At 37.4% G+C, this 25154-nt stretch overlaps 3 protein-coding genes across 8 annotated transcripts in view; all 3 read right to left on the bottom strand.

Annotated features, from left to right (window-relative positions):
* Positions 1-2395, bottom strand: part of LOC116249184 (short-chain dehydrogenase TIC 32, chloroplastic-like) — a 60518-nt gene extending 58123 nt beyond the window's left edge. For 2 of the 5 annotated variants that reach the window (XM_050077061.1, XM_031620658.2), the window contains exons 1-2: positions 2155-2395; positions 1697-1928 (exon numbers count right to left, since the gene is read on the bottom strand). In XM_050077061.1, coding sequence (XP_049933018.1) covers positions 1697-1928; positions 2155-2365 — 443 coding nt within the window. In that variant the 5' untranslated portion in view covers positions 2366-2395. The remainder of the gene's footprint in view (positions 1-1696; positions 1929-2154) is intronic. The other 3 variants (XM_050077062.1, XM_050077070.1, XM_050077063.1) reach the window with 2 other exon arrangements.
* Positions 2396-7459: 5064 nt separating this feature from the next.
* On the bottom strand, positions 7460-12588 carry LOC116248073 (short-chain dehydrogenase TIC 32, chloroplastic-like). Of its 2 annotated transcripts, XM_031620667.2 has the most exons (8): positions 12251-12588; positions 11798-12029; positions 11407-11486; positions 10689-10842; positions 9952-10030; positions 9494-9578; positions 9354-9415; positions 7460-7647 (listed from the first exon to the last, which is right to left on the bottom strand). In XM_031620667.2, exons 1-6 carry the CDS (start codon positions 12366-12368, stop codon positions 9570-9572), a joined length of 672 nt encoding a protein of 223 aa, XP_031476527.1. In that variant the 5' UTR covers positions 12369-12588; the 3' UTR covers positions 7460-7647; positions 9354-9415; positions 9494-9569. The 2 variants fall into 2 exon arrangements, with proteins under 2 accessions (XP_031476527.1, XP_049933041.1); XM_050077084.1 differs by lacking the exon at positions 10689-10842.
* A 3110-nt stretch (positions 12589-15698) lies between these two features.
* LOC116266742 (uncharacterized RNA-binding protein C1827.05c-like) lies at positions 15699-19211 on the bottom strand. Its single transcript, XM_031648059.2, has 9 exons — positions 19025-19211; positions 18658-18755; positions 18450-18570; positions 18300-18355; positions 16856-16903; positions 16680-16777; positions 16308-16377; positions 16021-16131; positions 15699-15941 (listed from the first exon to the last, which is right to left on the bottom strand). Exons 2-9 carry the CDS (start codon positions 18739-18741, stop codon positions 15888-15890), a joined length of 642 nt encoding a protein of 213 aa, XP_031503919.1. The 5' UTR covers positions 18742-18755; positions 19025-19211; the 3' UTR covers positions 15699-15887.
* Positions 19212-25154: the final 5943 nt, after the last annotated feature.

The raw sequence follows: 25154 nt of genomic DNA, 5'->3' as shown, positions 1-25154 counted from the left end.
ATGGAGATAGAGAAAGAAATTGAAAGGGAACGTGTTCACAAGGGGTTGGTACAATTTGTTGGAGTGAGAGTTGCTAGACAGCTAGTTTTTATTTTGAGCGCCACATGCATCAACCTCTTGTGCTGTAAAAAGGGAATTATTAATGCACAAGTTGAACTGAACGCAACGCCTCAAAGCACCAAAAATATGCTTTATACTCCAAAGGCAATCTGCCTAATAGTGTCGACCATGTTTTTTCCACAACTAATATGCACAATTGAGACTCACGTTGGCTGATGAATTTGATATATCCAACAAGACCACTTAAAGGAAAAAAAACCATGCAGCTTAAATTCTTGTTGAAAAATATTTTAAACAAAATATAAGCATGTTAACATCTTTATGAATACTAATTTTGTATACAACATGCCTTAATTGAAGTTGTGATCGTGAAAGTCATTCTCTCTTTTTTTTTTACATAATATGAAAAAAAATTGACGGCATCATAGGAACCATTAATTCTTTTATGAATAAAAAAATATATATTTGAACTCAAACACAATTCACTTAATATGTGTTCCTATCAAATTACTCCTAATATTATATCTATAAATAAGCCTCTGGTTTTTTTGTCCACACCTAAAAGTGGCCTACCATGCATCAACAAGTTCTTGCTGTTTGCTATTTTGTATATATATATATATATATATAAACTATTGAAAAACAAAAATAAGACTTAGTTAGAAAAGGTTACGATGCTATTTAGAATCTCAAATAACAGCCTTAAACTAATTGGCATTACCTTTTCTTTCAAACCTTATTTTTAGATGACATCAAAATTTGACAAACCCAAGAAAACTCAGTTGTGACTATTTTATTTGGGTGAAGCCAAAAGTGAGTTCGGAAAGAGCCAGTATTGACAAAATTCAGTTTTTACCATAGTTAACAAGCTCTGACTTGAACTCGGATCGGCTGAATACTGGGTCACCAGATCAAAGAGTTGACTACGTGACTCAGCTGGATTAGATTATAATTTTTTATAATGCATTTTTTCTATAAACAAATGAAGAATGTAAGTCTGTCAGGATTTTATATTTGATTTCTTTATCAATTAAAACTGAATAACTCCTAATATGAGTTTTTACGTATATTGAGTAATGTTTGTGATATTTCACATTTAAAAAAAATAACTTAGACTATGAGATTTTACAGTTGAAAAAAGAACAAACTTCAGTATTTAACCATATAAAAAAAATGGGTAATTAGTTGATGATCTCAGCTGAGTGACTAAGCAAATAGACAATCCTAACCAATTCGAGTGCATCACGACTCGGATCTGCAAGTAAAGCTGTCTCTCATGTTCGTTTTATCAACGTAATAAAACCTGTTGATAAAACTAGGGTTTTTCAGCTAAGAGGCATTATTTCAGAAAATCCCATTCCTTAGACCGCATAATATATGTAAACGGAAAATAATTGTAAGGCACCTATATACAAAATGAAGAGAAATTTTGGAAATGGTGTGGGCAACTGCCCACACGAACCAAACCTGTAGGTTTTATACCAGAAGGGCGTTCCTTTTTATGGAAAGCGACCCGAAGCTCTGAAGCTAAGCCAAAGGGTTTATTCTTTCACCGCCAAAAGGGAGAATCTGATGCTGTCTATCAACCATAAATGAGCAAAAGAAGATTTGAAGAGGGGTGGGCCGATCTACGTACATGAGAAGGTTGAGGGGTTTGTTGGAGGAGAGGAAAGCAGCAGCGAATGATCTGACGGAAGCGAGGGAGCTGAGGTCCAGCTCCATCACTTCGATCTTGGCATCCGCCACTTGCTCCACAATCTTCTCCTTCGCCTCCTCCCCGAGCTCCTGGCTGATTGCAGCAATGATCACAGTCGCTCCCCTCAGCGCAAGAACTCTCGCAGTCTCCATGCCGATTCCACTGGTAGCCCCTGATTGTAGCAGAAGAAGAAGAAGAAGAAGAAGCTGAATCAATCCTTTTACCCATGCTTGATTGCTAATACCCTGTTGGTTCCTTTTATTTTTTTCCTACGCTCGATTAGTAATGCATATTGTTCTTCCCAACCTGCGGGAACTCGAACGAAACTCCTTCCTCCTAAAAGAACAAGAAATTAGAACAGAACACGAAAAGGTGTGTGAGAGAGAGACAGAGGAGACCTGTGATAACGGCGGTGATGTTGGAAGCATCGATTCCATCTGTAACTTGCTCGGCAGTCGAACGAAAACCGAATCCTGATTCCCCCTTTCTGCTGAAGAAACTCCATAGCCCCATTTCCTTTTCCGGCAAGAAAATGCGGTAGGTAGCAGTGATCAGAGATTTGATGATCAGAACGAAATTGGTGGGAGCGAAGGAAATAAATTGGGACATCCAATCGTTTTTTTTTTTTTTTTGGTACTGAAACGCCTTTTCTAACTTCAGTATCCATTATTTTAATAAAGCTCAGAGGCAAGTTTGACTACCTCGGGCTTCGAGTTCAATTTTATAACTCCATTAATTTATAAACAAGTCGAGCGCAAGTTTGACTAGATCTAGCTTTGCTCATTTTCTTAAACCAGTTCATTTTTATGCTCAAATTGAATTAGTTTATAAACAAGTCTAGCTTTGAGTCGAGTTTAACGGGACAAGTTCGAATCGAGCCTGACTTGGGATCGTTGAACATCCTTGCTTGCATGATACAAAGGAACCTAATATAAAGGAACCTAAGATACTAAATTGCGGTGAACAACTCCACCTTTACTAGTCTAGCGTATTAACCTACCGCTTTCATTGGCTGTCATGAAATATATGAATATATCTTTGGTTCAATCCATATGAAAAAAAAAAATCCCCTCAAAAGCTCAATGTTTAGTCAATTATACATATCTGACCATGATTCTAAAAATATCTTGTATAACCGATTTTTGTTTATATATCTACTTTTCCTTGTCTCTCGTTATCTATGTGTGCACACACACACACTTACTTCTCATGCATGTGACCTTCTAACAGGGGACCAATTAATACCAAAATTTTGAAATTAGCCACCTTACTAATCTGTATCTGTATCATTAACGTCACTGCTAATAATAGTGATGATTGTGTGCCTCTTTAAGTGAAGTTGAATTATATGCTTTAGCCTTTATTCTGAATATCGAAGCATTAGATTAGTGGAAAACATTCACGAAGCGTGATTTTCAAATATTCACATTGCATTGTTGCCATAAGGGACGTAGCATATCTCGTCGGATTGGCAGGCTGATGAGAACCTGATCGTCAGTTCGATTTTGGTAGGCGCTATTCATCTAGACTGCAAATAGTGATAGTGTGACACTCTAATTAATGGATATGCCGTAGGTCCACTCAGGTCTTAAAGTAGTCCTAAACTTCGAGGGTATGGGAGATGGCTTTGCCCTTCTTCAGGCAGTAGCAAGAGGAAAAAAAAGCAAAACCTGTTTCCTAAAATATTGTCATTCCGAACCTTGTGCATCATTTTATCCCATGGTTTCTTTAGTGCTAAAATTGCGATGACTTTCGGTAAAAATGCAAATCAAATAAAGCTTTTAGTTATCAGACAAGAGAAACGCTACTACATTTCATTTCATGAGAAGGGTAATACATGATATGGATCACCATGGACTTCCATTTCATCAAATTTGGATAGCGAAATATTTTTGTAGGTGATTATTGGTTTAGATTTTTCTATTTATTACTGAGAGTTTCTCGATCTTATGAGGTGCCTAATTAGGGTTGTTTCTCTCCATCTGGTAGGTTCTCTTTTTCAACATCTTTTTTTTTCTGCCTCTGATTTTTTACTCATATCCCTATTAATTCAAATCGTCATAGTTTTGGTTGAGACATACTTCCAATGAAATTAGAATTACATATACTTAAACATGAGTGCGTAATCAATGAATTCATGATTCATGCTCTATTCAAACAATATATACTATAAAACAAAGGTTAATCAACAAGCAAGTCTCCACCAAGGACGAGCCACAATGGCTGCCCAAGTATGGTGTCCGTAAATAAAAAAAGAACACCAACAAAGAAGTATGCCATAAGGAGCTTGAAGCAACCTCTCTTTAAACACTCCCTTGTTAGTAAGGGATTGCATTGATCAAACTTGAAGGTTTGAATGTTTTCTCCAAATTGATTTCGGTTTAAATAAGTTATATATTTGTCCTTGATGTAATTTTTCTATAGTAACAGCTACCTGTTGGGCATTCTTCATGAAACAATTTGACCGACAAAAGCTCGATTCCCAGAGATAAATAGTTGGACTTAAAGAGTGTTCAAGTTGAACGTGGTCAAGAGATTAATTACGTTGATTGTGGCTTTATTGGCATCATAAATATAAACCAAGATGACATGATCATATATAAATATAAATTTCTTTTATATTCTTTCGAGATTTAGAATATTATTGTTGGTCTACTAAGTCGTTGCTTCAGTTCTGCATGGCATAAGCATCTTGTCAACTATATTAACTCGATTTAAGTCGTTGTATGCCCTACATGGGGATTTTTTCAGTAATTAACCTTTCAAGTGGCTTCTCTCCTGATGGTAATCAGTCTACTTGCCTGTAGGCGTCGAGCAAGTTCTTTTGCATGAAGGATTATTGATCATCTCTCATCGAATGGCAGATTTGTATGTCCTGCTATGGGCTGCTGAGGCCACAATCACAATTCTTCCTTCTATTCCGCTCTCCCCAGCAGTGGCTTTCATCTTCTCCAGAAGAAGATTTGTGGGCAAGAAATGCCCTGCATCCACTTTCTTTCATTCCTTAGCTTCTTTCAATTGATTAAAAATTTGAAGTGAGTTATATATATGTGGCTGAAATTCAAAATTGGTTACTATAAGACTATAAATCATTGTTGAAGCACCATCAACTGTGGCTTCACTATAAATTGTGGCTAATGTCAATCTGGTGACTTTTTTTAGCAATAAATTGTTGAATTTCTGCTAACATTCAACACACAGTGCTGGATGCTAAGCGGATAATTAGAAACAATCTCAGCCCTATTTTTCTCATATTGATGGTTGAGACTTAGAAAAAACAAAGAGAAAAAAAGTGCTTGGTCAGTTCACACTTTTTTCTTGTCGTTTTTCTATTCTCAACTATTAATTTAAAAATGGTTAAGATTGTTTTTCATCCGTTTGGTATCTAAGTGTCTAAAACCTACTACTTTATATATATATATATATATATATGTTCTTGCCCAAGATATCCAACTTGATATATTGTTGCCCACGAGATCGGTATATTGGGAAAAGTAAGGTAGACTGATAAAGTACCATACGGAAAGTAGCAGGAATTTTTTGTGTTAAAAAAGAGCCAAGGTAGCACACCATTTCTTATTTTGTGAATTAAAAACGAATTAAATGTAAAGGAGGAAAGTCATAAATGACTAAATGAGGAAGGTTTAACATAATCCATGCTTATCATTGTATTTAATGGCAAATGGTAGCTCTGTCCCATCTTCAGAAAGCAGGAAGGGACATCCAAAAATGCCTGCATTGTTTCTGTTAGAAGAAGAATGAGAAATTATTCATATTTGTATGAGAGGCCAACGTTCAGGAAATGCGTTCCAAAACTTTGAGAATGGCACATATATTAATGGAGACAAAAGAGAAGAAATTTGAAGGGTGCATATTCGTCCCCAACCATTTGCGCAACAACTTGGAGTGAGTTGGTGGGCAGCGGATGTGTTCTTCAAGTGTCAGGGGTATTAACTTTATATGTTGAAAAAAAGAAACAAAGGAGTCACCGACATGCAGGTTGAAGCGCAGTAGATACAATACTCTAAAGCACCAAAAGTATGGTTCTATATTTTAAAAAGAATTATAGGTTGAAAGGGAGCTCTGCCAATCAGTGTCTACCATGCTTTTTCCATAACGAATATGCATGTTTGAAACTCACCTAGGATTATGAATTGATATATTCTTGTTGAAAAGTATTTTAAACAAAATATAAGCATGTTAACACGTTTGTGAATACTAGTTTGGTGTACAGCGTGCCTCAATTGAATTTGTTATCGTGAAAGACATTCTCTTTTTTACATATTATAAAAAATGGCGGTATTATAAGAGCCAATAATTTTTTATGAATTAAGAAAATATATTCGAACTCAAAAGTCAATTCACTTAATATGTGTTCATTATATCTTTAAGTAAGACGTCTGGTTTTTTTGTCCACACCTAAAAGTGGTCTAGCATGCACCAAGTCCTCGTTGTTTGCTATTTTGTTTTTCGAAAGGGTGTTTCACTTTTTTCATATTATTCATCCTATTCTTGGGAGTAGCTTTCATTTAGAGGTTGGACTTTTTCTTCTTTCACTATCCTTTTTTACCCCTTTAAAAAGGTTTTTTAAAATTTTAATAGGGGCATTTTTGTCATTTCATTCTCCTGCCGCACGAACAAACATGCACGGGAGTGTGCACATAACCACGAACGAATTTTTAGTTATTATTATGAAAAAATGTTACGATTACGAAAAAATGAGTCTAACTTTTTGTGGTGCGTTCGACCCAGCCACAAAGTCATGTTTTTGTTTGGGTGGTAGATTCAAAACGTGGTTTTTAAATAACCTAAAGGAGATCAGGTTTTTCACTCCCCTTTTACAAAACCGGGTTTTTCACTCCCTCCTGAACAAACTGGATATCACAGAATCGGATACTGCTGCTGCTAGTTTTGCCACGACTGATTGTGTCTTAGCATGGCAAAATGTTATGTAGTTCAGATTTATGTAAGGTGAACTAGATTAATTTTTTGACTTTTTCCTTTAATATGTTCTGAAGAGTTCAAGATCCATTTGGCAAGGGTCTGATAATTTGTTCATGTCTCTTGCTGACCTGTTTACCTCTCTCTCTCTCTCTCTCTCTCTCTCTCTCTCTCTCTCTCTCTCACTGAGCTTCGTTGGACCTATGATACATAGTGTTGTGCCTGTCAACGTTTGCATGTTATCCTCTTCATGACTTTGCCTTCTTTTTAGCATTTCTTCCCACTTTCTTTAAAGTAAGTGCAACACGACATGTCCTCACTAACTTAAGAAAAGAATGGAAGAAATCTGTTTCGTTCTCTTCCATTTCTATGACGACACTGTCCCGAAATTCTTCACACGGACAAAGCTTTCATCCTCAAGGTCATGGCCAATGGTAGAAGTTGCTAGTACACCATCATCTGTTTTCATCAAATTCCACCGAGATTGCCACTGTGCGGTTCACTTAATCAAACCAGTTACGTAAATTGTTTATACCCAATTAAGAGTTTGACAAAGCACGATTATAATATCACCTTTGATCTGCTATCTTAAACCTGTTTGCATGACCTTGCGTTCAGCTTGTCTCTAGATCGAACACTTAATGTCTTCATATGAAAGCAAAATTTTCTTGATGGTCTGGGAATTGAAGGATGACCTGAGATGTGAAAGAACTAAAAGCGATTTCCGATTCCATTCTCTGTGAATTATTTCATGGCCGGTAATCAGGTGATTGTGGGATTGGAAACTGTTGCTGTGGAAGCTTTGTGCTTATCATTTCTTCACTGAACTCCCAAAGCCTCTTTGCTAGATCGGCGTCCCTGCCAAAAGCTGTTGGCTGGTTCTCGTTGCAATCACTGATGGGTGGAGAGCCAGATAACAGGTCGTTGCTGCCCCCTGAAATTTATTCACACTTTTGAAATTTGGGTCTGTGTCAGATTTTGATCACTAGATCTTAGAGGATATTAGAAAATTTGAGTGATATGTTACTACTTCGCACATGAAGGAGAAATGGTTGCTGTGAATGAGCTATACATTAGCAAATACAACAGTGACAGTAAGAACAATGCTAAAAACAAGTGAAACAAAAAAATGCAGATCCCCAAAATATAAATATCCCGAAAATATCATTTCTTTTTCTAGGATTTCTTAAATTTCCTTTTTAGGTTTTTTCAAACATTCTAATGAACAATTTAGGAGGTTTAAATTAGTAGAGGACTTTTACTTTCATAAACCAACTTCTCTATCATGTTTACATATTTTAGTATTCTCAAATTCCTGTAGGTTGACGAACTTTCTAATTAATATGCAAGATAGGTATTTTGACTATGAAACGGGAAAAGCATTCAAGAGTAATAAGAGAATAGGAACGTCAATATTTGCATTACATGCTAAAAGTAATTTTTGATTTATAAAAAAGGGAAAAAATTTTGAAAAAACATTCTTTTTTAAAAAAATATCAAAACGTCATCAATGCTCTTAGGTTGCATGCATGCAACTCACTCCCTTCGGATGGTGGTTCGGCTTCATATGATCCATTGTAATACCGGTTTTGAAAAGTTTAGTTTCTTATTAAAGATTATGTTATAAGATGGTATTTAAGTGACATGAACATGTTGTCTTGGTTCTTAGTCTTGTTTTGGATTGAAACTAAAAGTACAAGCTTAATCTAATAATAGAAATGGTTGCTACAGAAGTGTAGTACATTGCTTGGGCCTGGATCGGATTAGCTCGCTACCCGGCCCGACTATTAACGGTCAGACCAGTCCGGGTACCGGTCCATGATAAGAATGCTGGACGCCCATCCAGTTTTCATCCAGTTTTTGCAGCCTCAGTCGCATCACTTCTGCCAAACACCATTCCTCCACCGCTTCATGCTCAGACCGGTTAAACCCAAGAGGCTCTTCAACCACCATTTGACCTTCCCCATCATGTCATCGATTCACGCATAGAGAAGAACCAACTAGAGAGGGAGAGAGAAAGAAGGGAGAGAGTCGTGGCAATGGAATCGATGAGTCCTTAGGTGAAGCGGTAGCAAGGTGGCGACAAACAGTTTTGATTTAGAACAAGAGGCTACGAATCGGTGATGGCGTGCTAGGCACAGCCCGAGGTGCGGTGAAGGCGATGCAGCCAGGTGAGACGGCGATGGCAACGGGCAGTGGTGCAGCGACAGTGAAGGAAGAAAATGAAGACTAAAGCGAACTTTCAATTTTTGAAAGTTCAAAACCCTAACTTAGGAAACAAACTTCAAAATATATTTAAAAATTAAAAATTAAAAAATTTCCGGGCTTAACGTCCCGTGATGGGCCGCACCAAATGCCCGATACCCGGCCCGCCGGGCCGGGCCAGGTCTGATCATGCAGGCCTCAAACCACTTCTACAATAACTAGACCCGAGCCTGGGTCGGGCTGAGTATTGGGTACCGGCTGGTGCCCGGCCTAGAAGAAACATAAGAAGAGAATCATCAAAGCATCCTGACCTCAATCCATTTAGTTTGGGACTTTGAAATAGTGAATATACAAGTATTTGGTGTTGGTTTGGTTCATTAAACTTGATTCCTGTGACGTTGTGCAATATATATGAAGTTGAAAGCAGAAAAGAAGTGTCAAGTATTTGTACCTGTTGGGCATTCTTCAAGAAGGGACAGAGAACATAATCAGCGACGTCGGCTGCGAGAGGAGCTGAAGAACAATCGATTTTAAGTGCAATTTGCTGGGCAAAACCGTAGATAGGAAGAAGAGGTGCATAAGGCATGTTACCTAATTTTTTGATGCAGTACCGAATTATGTTTGTCGGAATATTTCCTGGATGCAGAGAGTTGGCCGTCACCTTTGATCATTCACCCTAGAGAGAGAAAAAGAGAGATCCAACATTCATAAAACAATTTGACTGACAAAAGCTAAATATTTGGACTTGAGAACTTCAAGTTGAACGAGCTCGATTTGAGAAGCTAAATATTTGGACTTAAGAACTTCAAGTTGAACGAGGTCAAGAGTTTAGTCACCATGATTGCGAGGCTTATCGGCATTATAAATATAAACCAAGATAACATGATCACATATAAATACAAATTTCTTTTATATTCTTTCGATGTATCGAAGTACTATTGCTAGTCTACTAAGTAGTTGCTTCGGTTATGCATGGCTTAAGCATGGGGATCTTTTCAGCGATGAACTTTTCATGTGGCCTCTTTCCAGGGAGACATTGGTCTACTTGCCTGTAGGCGTCGAGCAAGTTCTTTTGCATGAAGAATGTTAGCGAGCTTGAACTGCCCGTAAGCTTTAAATCGCCCGTACCTATCACAAACAAAAGCATCTCAAAATAACGAATCAAATCCATCTTTTTCTCAAGAAACAAAATCCCACGCAAACAAGCAGTGTTTGGATGACACTAAAAAAGATGGTTTTTAATCAGTTTGTGTGTTTAGGTAATTAGACCAAAACTTCATTTATTCGCTCCCTTTCGAGAGAGAAAAAAAAAACAGCTTTTTCTGAACATGATTTTTGGCAAAACTCGGTTTTGCTATCATCCAAATGCACCTGAAATGAAGTTTTCAAAGAAAACCATTTTTTACCTCTAAACATTGTTTTTGAGGTGTCTTCTAAATGCCTCCTCAATTTTTTGCTCTTTCTATGGGACAGAACTCGAATTCAGAACTCGAATTTTCTTGGGGGGCACAGTATAGTATTTTTCAAACTTTTTGACTGGGGCTGAATGAAAATTTTTAAAATTTTTGTAAGGGGAGACTTAAAAATTTTAAAACTATAGCAAGATTTTTAGTTTTTTCAATATCGTAGGGGTGCCAACCCCTCCCCATAACACACACATATATACTTACACCTGAGAGAGAGAGATGAGAGCAGGAGAGAGAGAGAGAGACCCTCAAGGGTTCTTGATCTCTCTCTCTCGCTCACACTCACATACATATTACAAGTGAGAGAGACGGAGAGGCACCCTGAAGGATTATTGATATTTTCGAATCGAATGCCAGATTTGTATGTTGTGCTATGGGTATGCGGTGCCACAATCACAATTCTTCCTTCTGTTCCGCTCTCTCGACCAGTGGCTTTCATCTTGTCCAGCAGAAGATTTGTCAACAAGAAATGACCTACATTCACTTTCTTAATCACCCTCTTATTCACTTGAAAATGAAAGGACACTTGGTTTCAAATTTGTAAAGTGCTTCAATTAAAGTTTTATATAATGGTGAATGTAACTTTTCAAAGTTACCCATGCATCTAATCAAATCAATCCGTTCCAACATGATGGAAGGTTAAAGAAGGCAAAACATGAAGAAAAAGGTGATGATCATTTTTATCCTCTAATAATTGGTTATACTTTTCTTTTTGGTTTTCTTACAACTATCTATCTGCTTCAAATGGATGGCTTTTGTTAGATAGCTATCCAAGATTAGCGTATTGTTGCTCATGAGAATTTTATATTTGAAAAAACATAATTACTTTTTGCAAAAGCAAGAAGGTAGACTAATAAATCTACGTACAAACGAACGATATATAAAGTAGGAGGCTTCTTCGTGATTAAAGGGAGCTAAGGTAGTACACCAATTCTGTGGTATTTTATGAAAACCGAAGAATAAAAGTGAAGGAGGAGACTCATAAGGGGGGGGAGGGAATCAGAGAAGGGTTAAAAACTTAATATAATACATGCTTACCGATGTGATTTGTGGCAAATTGTAGCTCTATACCATCTTCAGAAAGCTGGAAGGGACATCCAAAAATGCCTGCATTGTTTCTGTTAGAAGAAGAAATTGTTCATTTTTCCTGAGAGGTTATGCACAAGAAATGTGTTTCAAAACTTGGAGAACGACATATATACGTAGAGAGAGAGAAAGAGAGAGAGAGAGTGAAAGAGCCTTCCTTGTTAAATCTAAATTAGTACTAACAAAGGCTGTGTTTATGACTTTATAGCAAAAAGGCGTTCATTTTTATGGACAACAAAAGAGAATAATTTCTTGCGCAATGCTAAAAGGGAGAATCTGATGCTGTCGATCAACCATAAATAAGCAAAAGAAGCATTAAAGAGGGGTGGGTCGATCTACGTACATGAGAAGGTTGAGGGGTTTGTTTGAGGAGAGGAAAGCAGCGGCGAATGATCTGACGGAGGCGAGGGAGCTGAGGTCCAGCTCCATCACTTCGATCTTGGCATCCGCCACTTGCTCCACAATCTTCTCCTTCACCTTCTCCCCACTCTCCTTGCTCCTTGCAGGGATGATCACAGTCGCTCCCCTCAGTGCAAGAACTCTCGCAGTCTCCATGCCGATCCCACTGGTAGCCCCTGCACGATTTCATGAATTGAAGAAGAAGAAGAAGAATTAGCTAAACAAGACCTTTTATCTATGCTTGATTACTCATACCCTGTTTGTTTCTTTATCTTTTTCCTGTGCTCGATTACTAATGCATATGGTTCTTTTCCCTCTGTGAGAACTCCAACAAAACTTCTACCTCCTAAAGAACAAATACAGAGCATGAAAAAGGTATGAAAGAGAGAACAGAGACCTGTGACAATGGCGGTGATGTTGAAAGCATCGATTCCCTCTGTAACTTGCTCCGCAGTAGAACAAGCACCAAATCCTGACGGCCCCTTTTTGCAAACCCAATTCCGAAGCCATTCCATTTCCTTTTCCGGCAAGACAATCTGACCGGAGAAAGGACGTGGATAGCAGTGGTCGGAGATATGATGATCAGAACCAAATCGGTGGGAGGGAAGGAAAATCTGTCACGGCCGGAATGTGGTGGGGTGGCTCCCCCAGTGGATCTATTTTTCAAAAGATACAAGCTGGAAGCTTCTGCTACTGTAATCGATGGCAATAGGGAGGGAAAGCAAGTGAGGACGATCTATCAGACCCCAAGTGGCATGAGTTAGTAAGAAAGTGAATCCCATCACTTAAAACTCTTTACTGCTGGAGTAATGATCAACTGACATTATTAAATACATTTGGACCAGTTGGTCTTCTCCAAAACCTTCTTGTAATAATTTGCAAAGTTGCTGAACGATGACTACCTGTTGACCAAAGTGAGCTCTCTCGGTATTGGGAGGGAGTGGGTGCTCGACGTGTGGAACTCCCGATCACATGTGGGCCAACATGGATCCCATGGTGGGTCATGGGCACTTTTACATCATTCTGGTGGCATATGGTTTTGGAGGCCACATGTCCTAAAGGTGGCTGGACGCATCCAGTTTTCCACCGACCATTTAACCAGACTCAATTAATAAGAGGTGAGTCATCGACTCATTCAATTGATCTTCTATCACATTAATAAGTGATTAATGTCAGGTCATGTGGCAACAGAGAAATCTTGTTGTGAGTGCCTCCTAAATGTTTCTAAAATTTATTACAAGTTCATACAATACTAAATCTATTCTTTTATGCTTAAAGTAAACTCATGAAGCACTCACAAAGTGATTATGCTGCTAAAAGACCCTTGACTATCATGTCGAAGATAATAAATTAAGTCAATGCAAGAAAGCGTTAAAAAAACATTGTATCCAAGAGAACATGGTGTAATCTACAAAACTCCTTTTAAAACCAATCTGGGTAAAAACATCACTTTAACGAGAGAACCAAGCACGAAGAGATTGTTTTGGCTTATATAAAGCCTTTTTTAACTTACAAACATACCTGTTTTGGTTTGGAACACCCTGTGGGACTTCCATATACACTTCTTCATTAAGTTCTCCATGCAAGAAAGCATTCTTATAATCAAGCTGCATTAGATCCCACCTTTTATTAGTTGCAATAGAAAGCAAAATTCTGATAGTATTCATTTTGGCGATTAGAGAGAATGTTTCTTTGTAATCTATTCCTTCAGTCTGCATGAAACCCTTTCCTACCAAACAAGCCTTAAATCGTTCCATAGTCCCATCACTTTTAAACTTTATTTTATACACCCACTTGCATCCAACCACTTTCTTTCCTTGAGGGAGAGGTACAAGATCCCAAGTTTGATTTTTTTGCAATGTAGTAAGTTCTTCTTTCATAGCTTGTCTCCATCTGCTGTCCTTGTTGGTCTCGTCAAAGGTTTTTGGTTCGGTTTGAGCTGGGTCTCTGCCTGGGCTGGGCTGAGGCCGGGATCGGACTGGCCTAGGTTTGGACTGGACAAGGCCGGGCCGGGGATAAGAACAGGTCGGGTTGAGTTGGGCCGGGGTAGGTGCAGTTAAATATGGTCGGGAATAAGCTTGGACTAGGCTGCAAATCGGGCCAGCCAGGCCCCAATTGCAAATCAAGCCCACCCCCTACCGCTACGTTGGTACCACATGGGTCACTATTTCCAGGCGATACAAGAGAAATTTTTTGGCTCAGAGGATGTCTCCGCCTTCTCAATGCCCTGAACAGCTTGGCCCAATAGGCTTACTCCATAACCAACTCCATCACGATGCCGATCGAGGTGATGAACGGCTTCGTCCCCAAGTCAGTACTCATCCCGGAGTTCGCCTTGTTCGACGGATCGCCTGTCTCTGTCCCAGACCAGTGTTAATGCAGCCAAACCACGAGCACTCCTCAATGTCGCATGGGGCAACAACCAACATTCTGGCACTGCTGATCAATGGCAACTCGTATCGAACCATCTTCGACTGCCTGGACGAGAAATTCGGGATATACTACCAGAACATTTCAATGACGATGTTCTACAAGAGCTTCAGGAAGCGAGGGCGGGGAGTCTGCCCAACTACGTAGCGGTGAAGTAGCGGTACATGGACTCGAAGGTGATCACAGCGAACGATGACCACCCGTTGTACCAAGGACAGTTGTTGGACTGACTTCATCTTCATCCACTTGTACCAACGGTTGGCGCTTGTACCTAAAAGCTAAACATCCTTCTAACGTGCAAAAAGTTATTTTGTAAAATAGAGTCCAAAGATCTCTCCATCCAAACCTGAATAGCAAAATCTACAGATTCTCTCTCTCTCTCTCTCTCTCTCTCTCTCTCTCACTCTATGTGTGTGTGTGTGTGTGTGTGTCCAAAACATGTTTCATGACTATGTATTGGCAATGGGAAAACGTTCTAGCACTAGTTGATTTAACAGTGGTGAATGCAGACACCATGCAGGTGACAGAGAGGAAATGAGATGGCCGTGGTGAATGCAGACACCACGCAGGTGACAGAGGAAATGAGATGGTGGCTGCAAACTTCATTGATTGCAGGTGCCTGGCAGAGTTTAGGTCCAAAGCAAATATGTATTCAAACTGCTTCTCAAGGGGCTTGTTGGGTAATAGTGGAATCAGAGGTGGGTCTGAGTATGGAGGATAAGACGTTTTGGAGGAAATCACATTTCCCATCTGCTGAATAAGAAATGCTTGTACTTGCCCTGAAATAAGAAGATCTTCCAGGACAAAGAACTTCGGAGGACTTCTCCAGCAGGTTTGTTGCACACCAACCCTTTTAGGCAAAGATCAGGTGGAGTATCTAAAGAGAAAAAAAACGGCTGGCAGTTATATTGCACCAATATATGTATTCCATCTTTAAAAGGAAAATCATGTCGCCTTTGTGTTTTTTTGTATATTTATGGGAAATAATGCAGATAAATCAAATTTCGTGGCACCCAGCCTTGAACCTGGCCAAGTGGACTATTATCACTACTGTCCAGTTTATTGAATCCATATATATTGTGGGTTCTCCGATAGTCTGCAGTCGTGACAGTAGAATTGAAATGGCTATACACGATGCCCACGAACTGCACCGTCAGAAAAGCTGGCCCATTAACAGGGAACCTGTATGGATAGGCAAGACTTAGTATAGTCACACAAGATAATATGGGTGTCAGCTGCCTTTAAAAGATCTTGAAAGTCTGGCAGTAGAGGTTAAGGCATACTTAGATAATGGAATCTGAAAAATGAGATTTTACTTGGCCGTTTTAATTTAACCAACCTTTTGTTTACCTTCCCTACAAGCCCTTTGATATCATCCGGTTTCTTCTAATCGCCACTCTATCGTCCAAGCCAAATCCACAGGACAAAATGTTAGTTTTGACTCGGCTGCTTTTCAGTTATACCTAGGTAAGATTTTCTAGCAATATGCAGATAAATTCATTCGGAAGTATAATGCTGTATATATCGCAAGTGAACAAATCTGGGAATAGGAAATTGAAGCTACACCCATTTAGGTAAGCAAAATCACAGAGAAAAATATCAATCTATTCTTCCTCCGAGAACTTCATTTTCGTGGGGATAGGCTGAACACTCCCTACCTGAAAAATAATAAAAAGACAAAGGTAAGCACAAATAGTAAACAAGAGATGAAAAGAATGATATGAAGGATGCACTCACCATATCTGGACATTCATAGTCAATACAAGCAGCTTTTATTTTCTTTCTTCGCTTAAGATCCCTCCGCATGATTGCCTCCACCAACTTCTTGTGCTCTTCAGCAGTCCTGTCCTGCAGCACAACAGAACAGGTTCTGATCATCCAAGTAATTGTTAATTCAGAACAGATAACTTGAAAGAACACACATCCCATCTCTCTATAAAAAGAAAAGATCTCCACGTATCATCCAAAATTTCTCTATGTTTTATCTAATGCTAATCTCATAGAAGCACAAATGCTGGACCAACCTTATTATGTCTCATCCGCTCAAGTCTTCTCCCTCTTGATGGATCATATTTTTGCTTTGCCTGCTTCCACCTGACAAGGAGAAACCAAGTAATTTAAAGAATCACAAGGCCTGATAGCTATTTGCATTTAAAATAATAAATTAAAAATTTCTCTGTTACAGCATAGTTTGAAATTTTGAATAACCATGTAGTAGACAACCTAAGGTTCGCAAAGAGGGAAGCAAAACTAAAAATTGAAACAGAACATGGTAGCAAAAAACAAGTATTTACAAGTGATGGGCATCCACACACCTACACATGCAGGTGCATGAGCATGGCCATCAATGTTGAAAAGAGAAAAGCAATCATCAGCTCAGTACGCGAATAACATACATATTTGGATGAACTCTCTCAGATGGAACTACATGAACTTGTAGCATGTGCTCAAATAGCAGATAATTATGCATACAATCAGCAACAATTTTAGCCACCTGCAACATAGCAAGGGGGTTACCTGCACTGCATTAGAGAAATATAAGACAGATGCAGGTTGAGAAACTCTTACTTACCTCAGGTGACTCGAATTTAATGAACCCATAATGTTTAGAGTTCCCTGTCTGCATTAAAGAAGTAGGTTAAGCAAAATGAAAATATTCAAGCAGCAATACAAAGGTAAAACTGTAAAAGTGCATCAGGAAATCATTTGTTCATGAAGGCAGCTTTTTCAACTGGAGAAGCCCACACATGAACATACACGGAGATATGCATACACATATTTATAGATAGCACATACGTATTTTCTATGCATATGAAAGCAGATTCTTCAACCGCGGAAACCCACACATGCACATACACAATGTGCATACAAATATATATATGTACATATAGACAACACACATATTTTCTGTGCTTTTTTTTTTTGTATTTTTGTAATGCATGTAGTTCCTTCTGTTCTTCCCATGCTTGATTATTCATTGGTTGTTTTCTTATTGAATGTTCAGAAAGACTATTGGATGCATTTATTAATCACAATGAGATAGTGTGAATGTTTGGTAGCACATATGCATGATCAATGACAGAAAATGCATGATCATGTGGTATACTAGGTTCACAACAGTTATATACTTATTCTTCGGCCAATTTTGTTTGTTATGTTATCTTCTCTTCATTTGAAAAAGACTTATCCTGCCTAGGCGCTTTTAGGGATTCCACCAAGTAGCACTTCTACTTAGAAAGTGCAGGACTCACAAAAACTAATTGCAAATGGAAAAGAAAAAAGAATGAGTAAATGCCTGCCGTTTTCCATAAAGCAACGGGAGAAACCACGGTTCCTTAACAGAACATTCACCAGCTTGTGATAACAGTAACCAAAAACAAGCTATATTCATTTCAGTTTTACATATAAAAGTAGCATAGCCATCAGACTTTTTTGTTTCAGCTTTCCCTTAGTTTTGTCTGCTTTGACTCCTCTACCAACATAATTGATCGTATAATACATATGAATTGCAGTAGACACACGCATAAAATTTAAGCAGCCAAAATGCCCACTTAAGAAACTGCCCCGTGCTATGTCAAAAGTGACAAGTTTACAGACATAAACACTTCAATTGGATGGTAAAAATGAGATAGTAATTTAATTTCCACTTCATGATAAGTAACGGATAGCAATTAAAGACTTTTTGTGCATCTGCATCTGTGTATCCCACAGCACGTTGGTAGTCTTAATTCTTAAATTATAGTCTAGTCTGATCCAGCAATGCTACAACTGTACCACCAAGTCAAACCAAAAAAGATCCCCCAAATTCAAAACAAAAGGCGGATTACTCCTATATTAGAAAAAATTAAAAAAGTGTGAATATGATTCAAAAGACATCATATTACTACCTCAACGTAGATGCTAACATCATAACTTTGAGATTACATGCTAGAGAAGCAAATGAAGACTAGCTTTTAGCTATAACTTCTTCCTTCTTCAGCTCAGATACAATGTAATATACAAAGTGTAGAGAAAACCTTTCTGTTTCGTGCCAACCGCAATCTCTTGATAGTCCCAAACTGTTTAAAGAAACCTGAAAATGTGAACTAGCTTTAAGTTTTCAACGATAACATCTATGAAGTAACATGGGAAGAAGCAATAACAGCTACTTAAAAGTTAAAATGTACCTTGCATCTGTTCTTCATAAAATCCATGAGGTATGCGGCCGATATACAAGACACTGGAATTCAATGCAGATGGCTCTTCATATTCTTTAGGCAATCGACTCCCAGGACCACCTTCCAAAGGCTTGATAAGAAACCAAAAATGAAAAAACAATACCTAGCAGTGGAACACCAATAAAACTTCCATAGAAACTGGATGATGATTGAATACCAAGAAGTCAGGAGCTTCTTTACTGCGTTGTGACATCGCCCTTTCTAAACTGCCACCACTCCGTTTCATCTTCATTTTTACCATTTGCGCTAAATTGGCTACACAATAAGCATGCGAGCTTTCAAAATAAATAGAAGAGAAGATTCCTGAAGAGGAAGGAATGCCAGAGTTGCTAAAAGTTATTCATGAGAATGCAAACAGAGATTGATATCTATTGCAAAGTTTTGACAATATGTTTTCGTTCTCTTTTCTTTTTCGCCAAATTCTTTTCAGCTTCCATAAAAATCAGGCCGTCGACCGTCCTCGTCTCGGCCTTCTCCGGCTGACGCTGCTTGCAAGAGAGGAACAGGAAGGGAGAGAGACCCACCTAAGAGACGGAGAGAGAGGAACGCAAGGCTCCCACTGCTGCGGCTGTTCTGCGCGTATGGTGGTCTGCTGCGAGGGGGAGGAGGAGGAGGATCGCACCGCGGCGGCAGTTTTGTTAGGGCAAAAAAATAAGATCGTCGTTTCGCGCCATCGCGGATTCCTTTTATGCGTTTGAGGGCTGGGGCGAATTTTTCGAAAATACGAACTTCCACCTACTTAGGAAGCGTGCTGCTTTAAATATTTTATATATATCCAAATTAAACTCCAAGATGACGTTTAACCGGATTCGAATTTGAATTTGGGTTTAAACAAATATCTGATTAGACTTGAATTTAGATTTAAATCAGATTTAGTGTGAAATAAATATTTTATATCTAATGTCAATATACCTTCAACGTGTTCTCAACAGGCATAACATACCTGGCCAAGCTAGGGGTCCCGTGGTTCGATCTAGGTGTGGTTCGATCTAGGTATTATACTTTTCTGTTTCGTCCATCTTAAGTGGTTGGATGTTGTATGTATGGTGAAGGGTCCACTGCTTTCACATAGTTTAAAACCCCAAAGACAAAGACAATGGATTGTTAACCTTTTCCTTATCCTAAACATAATATATTGTGGTTTGGATTTAGCTAAGGTGAATTTGAAAATGGATTTGGATTGATATTGCAAATCCAAGTATGAATCTGGATATGATATAGTCTTTTCTTTAAATTTGAATATTTCACGGACATTCTAAACTTTTAAATTCTCTATGCTATTTGTAGTGCACTTGTAAAGTAAATAATAAACAAATGCCCCAACTAACTTCTACCTTAGACAGAGGACTAGAAACGTGACAAAGTCAGTAACAAAAACTCACCTACGTCCACTATAATTACTCGAAAATGTGATCAGAAAAACAATTTTGGGCTTGATATTCGACTGAATGAAAGTTCATGTTTATAAAAATAACTCACTAAGGCTCAACTAGGGATGTCAACGGATCGGATTCGGATCGAATATACTCTTTATCATATCTGACTTTTCGGATATACATATTTTCAAATTCGAATTCGGATGAAAAAAAATCTAAAAAATATCCGAATCCGATTTTTAAAACCTTATCCGAATCCGATCCCAATCCGACTTTTAAATCAAAATCTGGTTTCGAATCCGAATCCGGCTTTAAAAATCCAAAACCCGATTAAAATCCGAATCCAACTTTTTATTTCAATATCCGATTTCAATCCGAATCCGACTTTTTATTTCAATATCCGATTTCAATCCGAATCCGACTTTTTATTTCATTATCCGATTTCAATCTGAATCCGACTTTTTATTTCATTATCCGATTTCAATCTGAATCCGACTTTTTATTTCATTATCCGATTTCAATCCGAATCCAAATTTTAACATCCAAAACTAACTTTTAAATTGCTAAAAAAATTAATTCCACTACTTCTTGTTTCTCACTGCTCAAGAAAGGGCCCACAAGGCAATATATAAGACATTGTTACTACAATAGCTGCACCTTCTGCCTGCCTAACAAAGTATCATGTATTTTTTTACCAAGCGCCTCCATGGACGTTAATTACCAATGTTTTTTTAAAAACAAAACAAAAAACAAAAAAACGCCCAAAGCATAAAGGGCGACGAGCAAGACTGCCTAATAAGTTTCCATTAAATATCTAGGCATCTGCAAAAAACTATACAGTCTGAAGCTTTCAACGCCTCAATTCTTATACTTCATAATCATGAAAGTTAGTGAGTCTTTCGGCACTTGAGGTTGTCAATGAAACTTGATGGAATCTCTGTGGCTGATATGTACACTTGAACTGTTATAACATACAAATGAAAGTAATTGGTGAGAAAGGCACAAAAACCTTAATTCTCAAAACAAAACTCTGATATGAAACAAAAGTCCACCTTCTTTGATATAAATTTCCAAAAATTGTACTTTGTTGTTCATTGATGCAATAAGAGACTAGACGAGTCATCCTTCACATCTTCAATAATAATAAAAAAAAATCATCATACAGTCCAAGCTTATAAAATTTTTCTTTCAATGCCTTCATTTGCCACAAAGGATAGGACCTTTTTGTTTGGATATATTAATGTCCTAAGGATAATGATATCAAATTAACATGCATTATGCAAATGAAAACTTTAATTAAATAAACATCTTAGACTCACTTGATACATAACTCTAGGTTTTAATTGATTTAATGAAAATAGATAAATACAAAAGAATATATACCTCTAATTTATGATTCAGTTTCAATGTATGCAGATGCAAATGGTGCTTCCTCTTTAGGTAAACGTGTAGGCAAATCGGAATCATCTAACAAAGAATAAAATAAGCAACACAAAAATATGTTTAAAAACATTAATAATAAGTAAATTACCTTCAGTCTTATCTCGCAACCAATCTTGTGCACAAATCAAAGCCTCTACGATCTTGCAACCTAATCTACTTTTGTATAAATCAAGAATACTTCCACTTGTACTAAATATTGACTCTGATGCAACAGTTGATATAGGAAGAGCCAAAATATCATATATCATTCTAGATAACACAGGGTATTTAGGTGCATTGACTTTCCACCAAGTCAAAATGTCAATTGGATTGTTTTTTGGGTAAAGGGGCTCTTCCAAATACAACTCCAAATCTGATTTTGTGCGTTGACTTTGTGATTATTCTTCAAAAAAGTCATCTAGTGCACTTGTTCTAGGCTTCTTATTAGAAGAAACCTCAATCAAAGAAGTCGAACTAGATGCTTCATTATCCTTCTCAACATTAACAATATAACCAGTACCAGTAGAGAGTGTCTTCAATGCATAAGTAGCTTTATATTCATCATAAAGATCACAAAGATAATTCTTAATTGCAGATACAAGCTCATATGCTTCATCGTTATAAAATTGCCTATAATAAAACTCAATTATTTTCATCTCATAACGAGGATCAAATACCATTGCAACTACTAAAATTAAATTGCATATATCTCAATACTTGTCAAACTTTGTTTTCCATCCTCATTGTCATATTTGAAAGGCAAATATCTGAACTTGAACACATTTTTTCAATTTCCATCTTTATCTCACAAAACTCTTTAAAGAAGATATTGGAAGTTGGACGCTTGACTGCAGAAATGGCATTAGTAGCATCATAAAATACCTTCAAACTGTTATGAATAATAGTAACCTTCTTCCACTCGTCTTTTGTCGGTCTGAAATGATAGTGACGATCAAGTTCTTCAAAACGACCAAAAGCTTCTTTATATTGTAAAGCTACATCAAGCATAAGAAATGTTGAGTTCCATCTAGTTGGAACATCAAGACACAACTGTTTCTCACAAGTAACTTCGACATGACGCACTGCTCGATCAAAAATTTCACATCAAGCTGGAGATGTCTTAATATATTTTATGCTTTCTCTGATCTTGTCAATCACATCACTTATTTCTTTAACACTATCTGGCACAACCAAATTAAGAATGAACAGCACATCTAATTTAAAAAAATTTTCCATTACAGACAAGTGCATCCTTTTCAAGAAGCCACTCTATCAATTTTGTAACCATGATATCATTTGTCGAACAATTATCTAATGTAATTGAAAATAACTTGCGATCAATGTTCCATTTTAGTAAACAATCTTTGATGACTGATGCAAGTCTTTCTCCTATATGAGGTGTTTCAACCATAACAAAGTTGAGAACTTTATTTTTTATTTCCCAACTATTATCAATATAATGTGCAGTCAAACATAAATAACCACGTTTTTGACAAGACGAAGTCCACATGTCAGATGTAAGACTAATCCTTCCATTAGTCTTCTCCAAAATAGTACGTAATTTTGTCATTTCATCTTCATAAATATGTATGCAATTTAATCTAATAGTGTTACGTGATAATAACTTAAACTGTGGTTGTAATCCTTTAACAAACTTCTGAAATCCAGAATGACCAACTATACAAAATGGATATTCATGAAGAATAATCATATTGGCTAAATCTTGTCGGCTTTTATCTGAATCAAACTTGAAAGTACCAACAATACATTTTCCATCATTTTCACCAAAAACCAGACATTGTTGACATGATTCTAAGTTAGGCCTTTTAGGACATGATTTTAAATGATTCTTCAAATGTGTGGTGCCCATCTTACTATTGCAATCCATAGATATTTTACAGTGTTGACAAACAGCACGTTGAATACCTGATTCGTTTATTGTCCTGCTGAACTCCTTCCATACCGCTGATCTTAGTGACTTGGTTTTCGTAGATATGTCAACTTCTATATTGTTAGCAGAGACGAAACTAAAAGCATTGACACCTGATGTTGTACAATCCATAATCTGCATATAAAAAATAGAAAACTTTAACTAAACCATTAAAAACAGAAAGCTGGTTAATTTTCGAAAAGTGAAAACAAGAACTATCAAAAGCACATGGGAAACATTCGAAAGCAAAAAAGGGGAAGAAAAAGGAGAAGGAAAAAAAAATGGTGGTCCATATTGAAAAGTGGAAATAAAAATAAAGTGCATAATAGACATTGAAAATGCCAACTTGCTACTTAAGTATAAGAGAGCCCAATACGACAACTTAAGTATAAGAGAATCTAATGAATAGTTAGAGTTTGAATCCAGATCCAAGTATGGACGAGGGTGACGGATAACCCAATCTGGTTTCTTTGAAGTAGATGGATAATCAATCATGCGTCATATGCAACTAAAGCTAGACGCATTTGGCTTTGAAGATAATAGTATGAGGTGTAGACCCAAGTCTTGATCGGTCTAAGATCCATATCCATGAGGATAGAACCAGTTATCCAGTTCAGCCCTAAGTGTTGGTAGTAACAATCAGTTCAATATTACTTCTTTCACTCTCTTTGCTACTTGCAAGAAGAAGATTTTTAGAGTATTTTAGGAATTTTTTATAAAAAATGTATTTTTTCAACTTTTAACGTCTCAACAAATATGCCTTGAAACAAAAAGAAGGCGGACTTTATGCTATTTTAGAGTTTTTTTTAATAAAAAATGTACTTTTTGAACTTTTGACTTTTTAATAATTCCTTTTTACCCTCTCAAGCAGTTATCTTTTCACTTTTTAATCAAGGGTATTTTAGCTATTATTTTGATTTTAATCAGGTATTTTAGTTATTATATACTTTTATGTTCAAATTTTCATGCATTGGAGTGTGCACAAATCCATTTATTGAAAGAAAAAAAGAAAAGAACACAATAGTAAAGAATAAAAGACCGAGGAACAAAGCAAAAACCACAACTCCTCAACCAAGCTCAAGAAGGGGCAGAGGGAGGGGGGAGGGGTCGCCTGGGCCGTGGCCCCACCTTAGCGAATTGAAAAAAAAAAATCATTGAAAAAATTGAAAATTTTTAGTTGCGTCATATATTGTTTGGGGTGCAATTTGATCTCATCTGAGTCCAGAGGTTGGATTGTTTGATTTGCCCCTCAAAAAAATTCAGTTCCACTCTTACTCTAAACAGAGCAAATAAAGATATAAACAATAGAGGGTCTTCCGTCTGTGAGCTGCAAGATGGCCGCAACAAATACAATGCCGTCGTAGATGATTACGTCTACCAATCTCCTTTTCAACAAAAGAAATGTAACCACGTTGAACTTATATCCAAGTTCAGGGCCAGAAAATTATAGTTAAGGGACATTAGTTATAAAATTTTAGGTTTTTAAGAGACATCAATAAGTAAACGAAGAAAAATTTCACAAAATATCAATATGAAAATACGATTTTTTTTTTTAATGAGTCTGTGTGGGCACTTGCCCACACAGTATGTAAGGCGAAAGGAACTTCTGCTCATGAAGAGGGGGACGCAACAGTGAGCGAACAGAGAGAGAGAGAGAGAGAGAGAGAGAGAGAGAGAGAGAGAGACATCAATGTAGCGGGCGTAAACTGGTTGGAATTTGGGCTCAGTTTCGGTTTTCTTGAATACGACTTGAATGAGTTCCATGTACTCGAAGCCAGGCGTGTGCTCAAATTCAGAATCTATTTTCCAGAAGTAAATTTGGAACAGGCTACCATATATCCAACATTTATGTATTATCTGAAGGTACTTTTAATTGGTTCCCAATCAACTCAAAAGTCTGATTCTCATTCAAATTTTGTTATGAAA

The sequence above is a fragment of the Nymphaea colorata genome, chromosome 1 (genome assembly GCF_008831285.2).
Source record: "Nymphaea colorata isolate Beijing-Zhang1983 chromosome 1, ASM883128v2, whole genome shotgun sequence".
Classification (NCBI taxonomy): Eukaryota; Viridiplantae; Streptophyta; class Magnoliopsida; order Nymphaeales; family Nymphaeaceae; genus Nymphaea; species Nymphaea colorata.
This window is presented reverse-complemented; position numbering and strand designations above follow the sequence as displayed.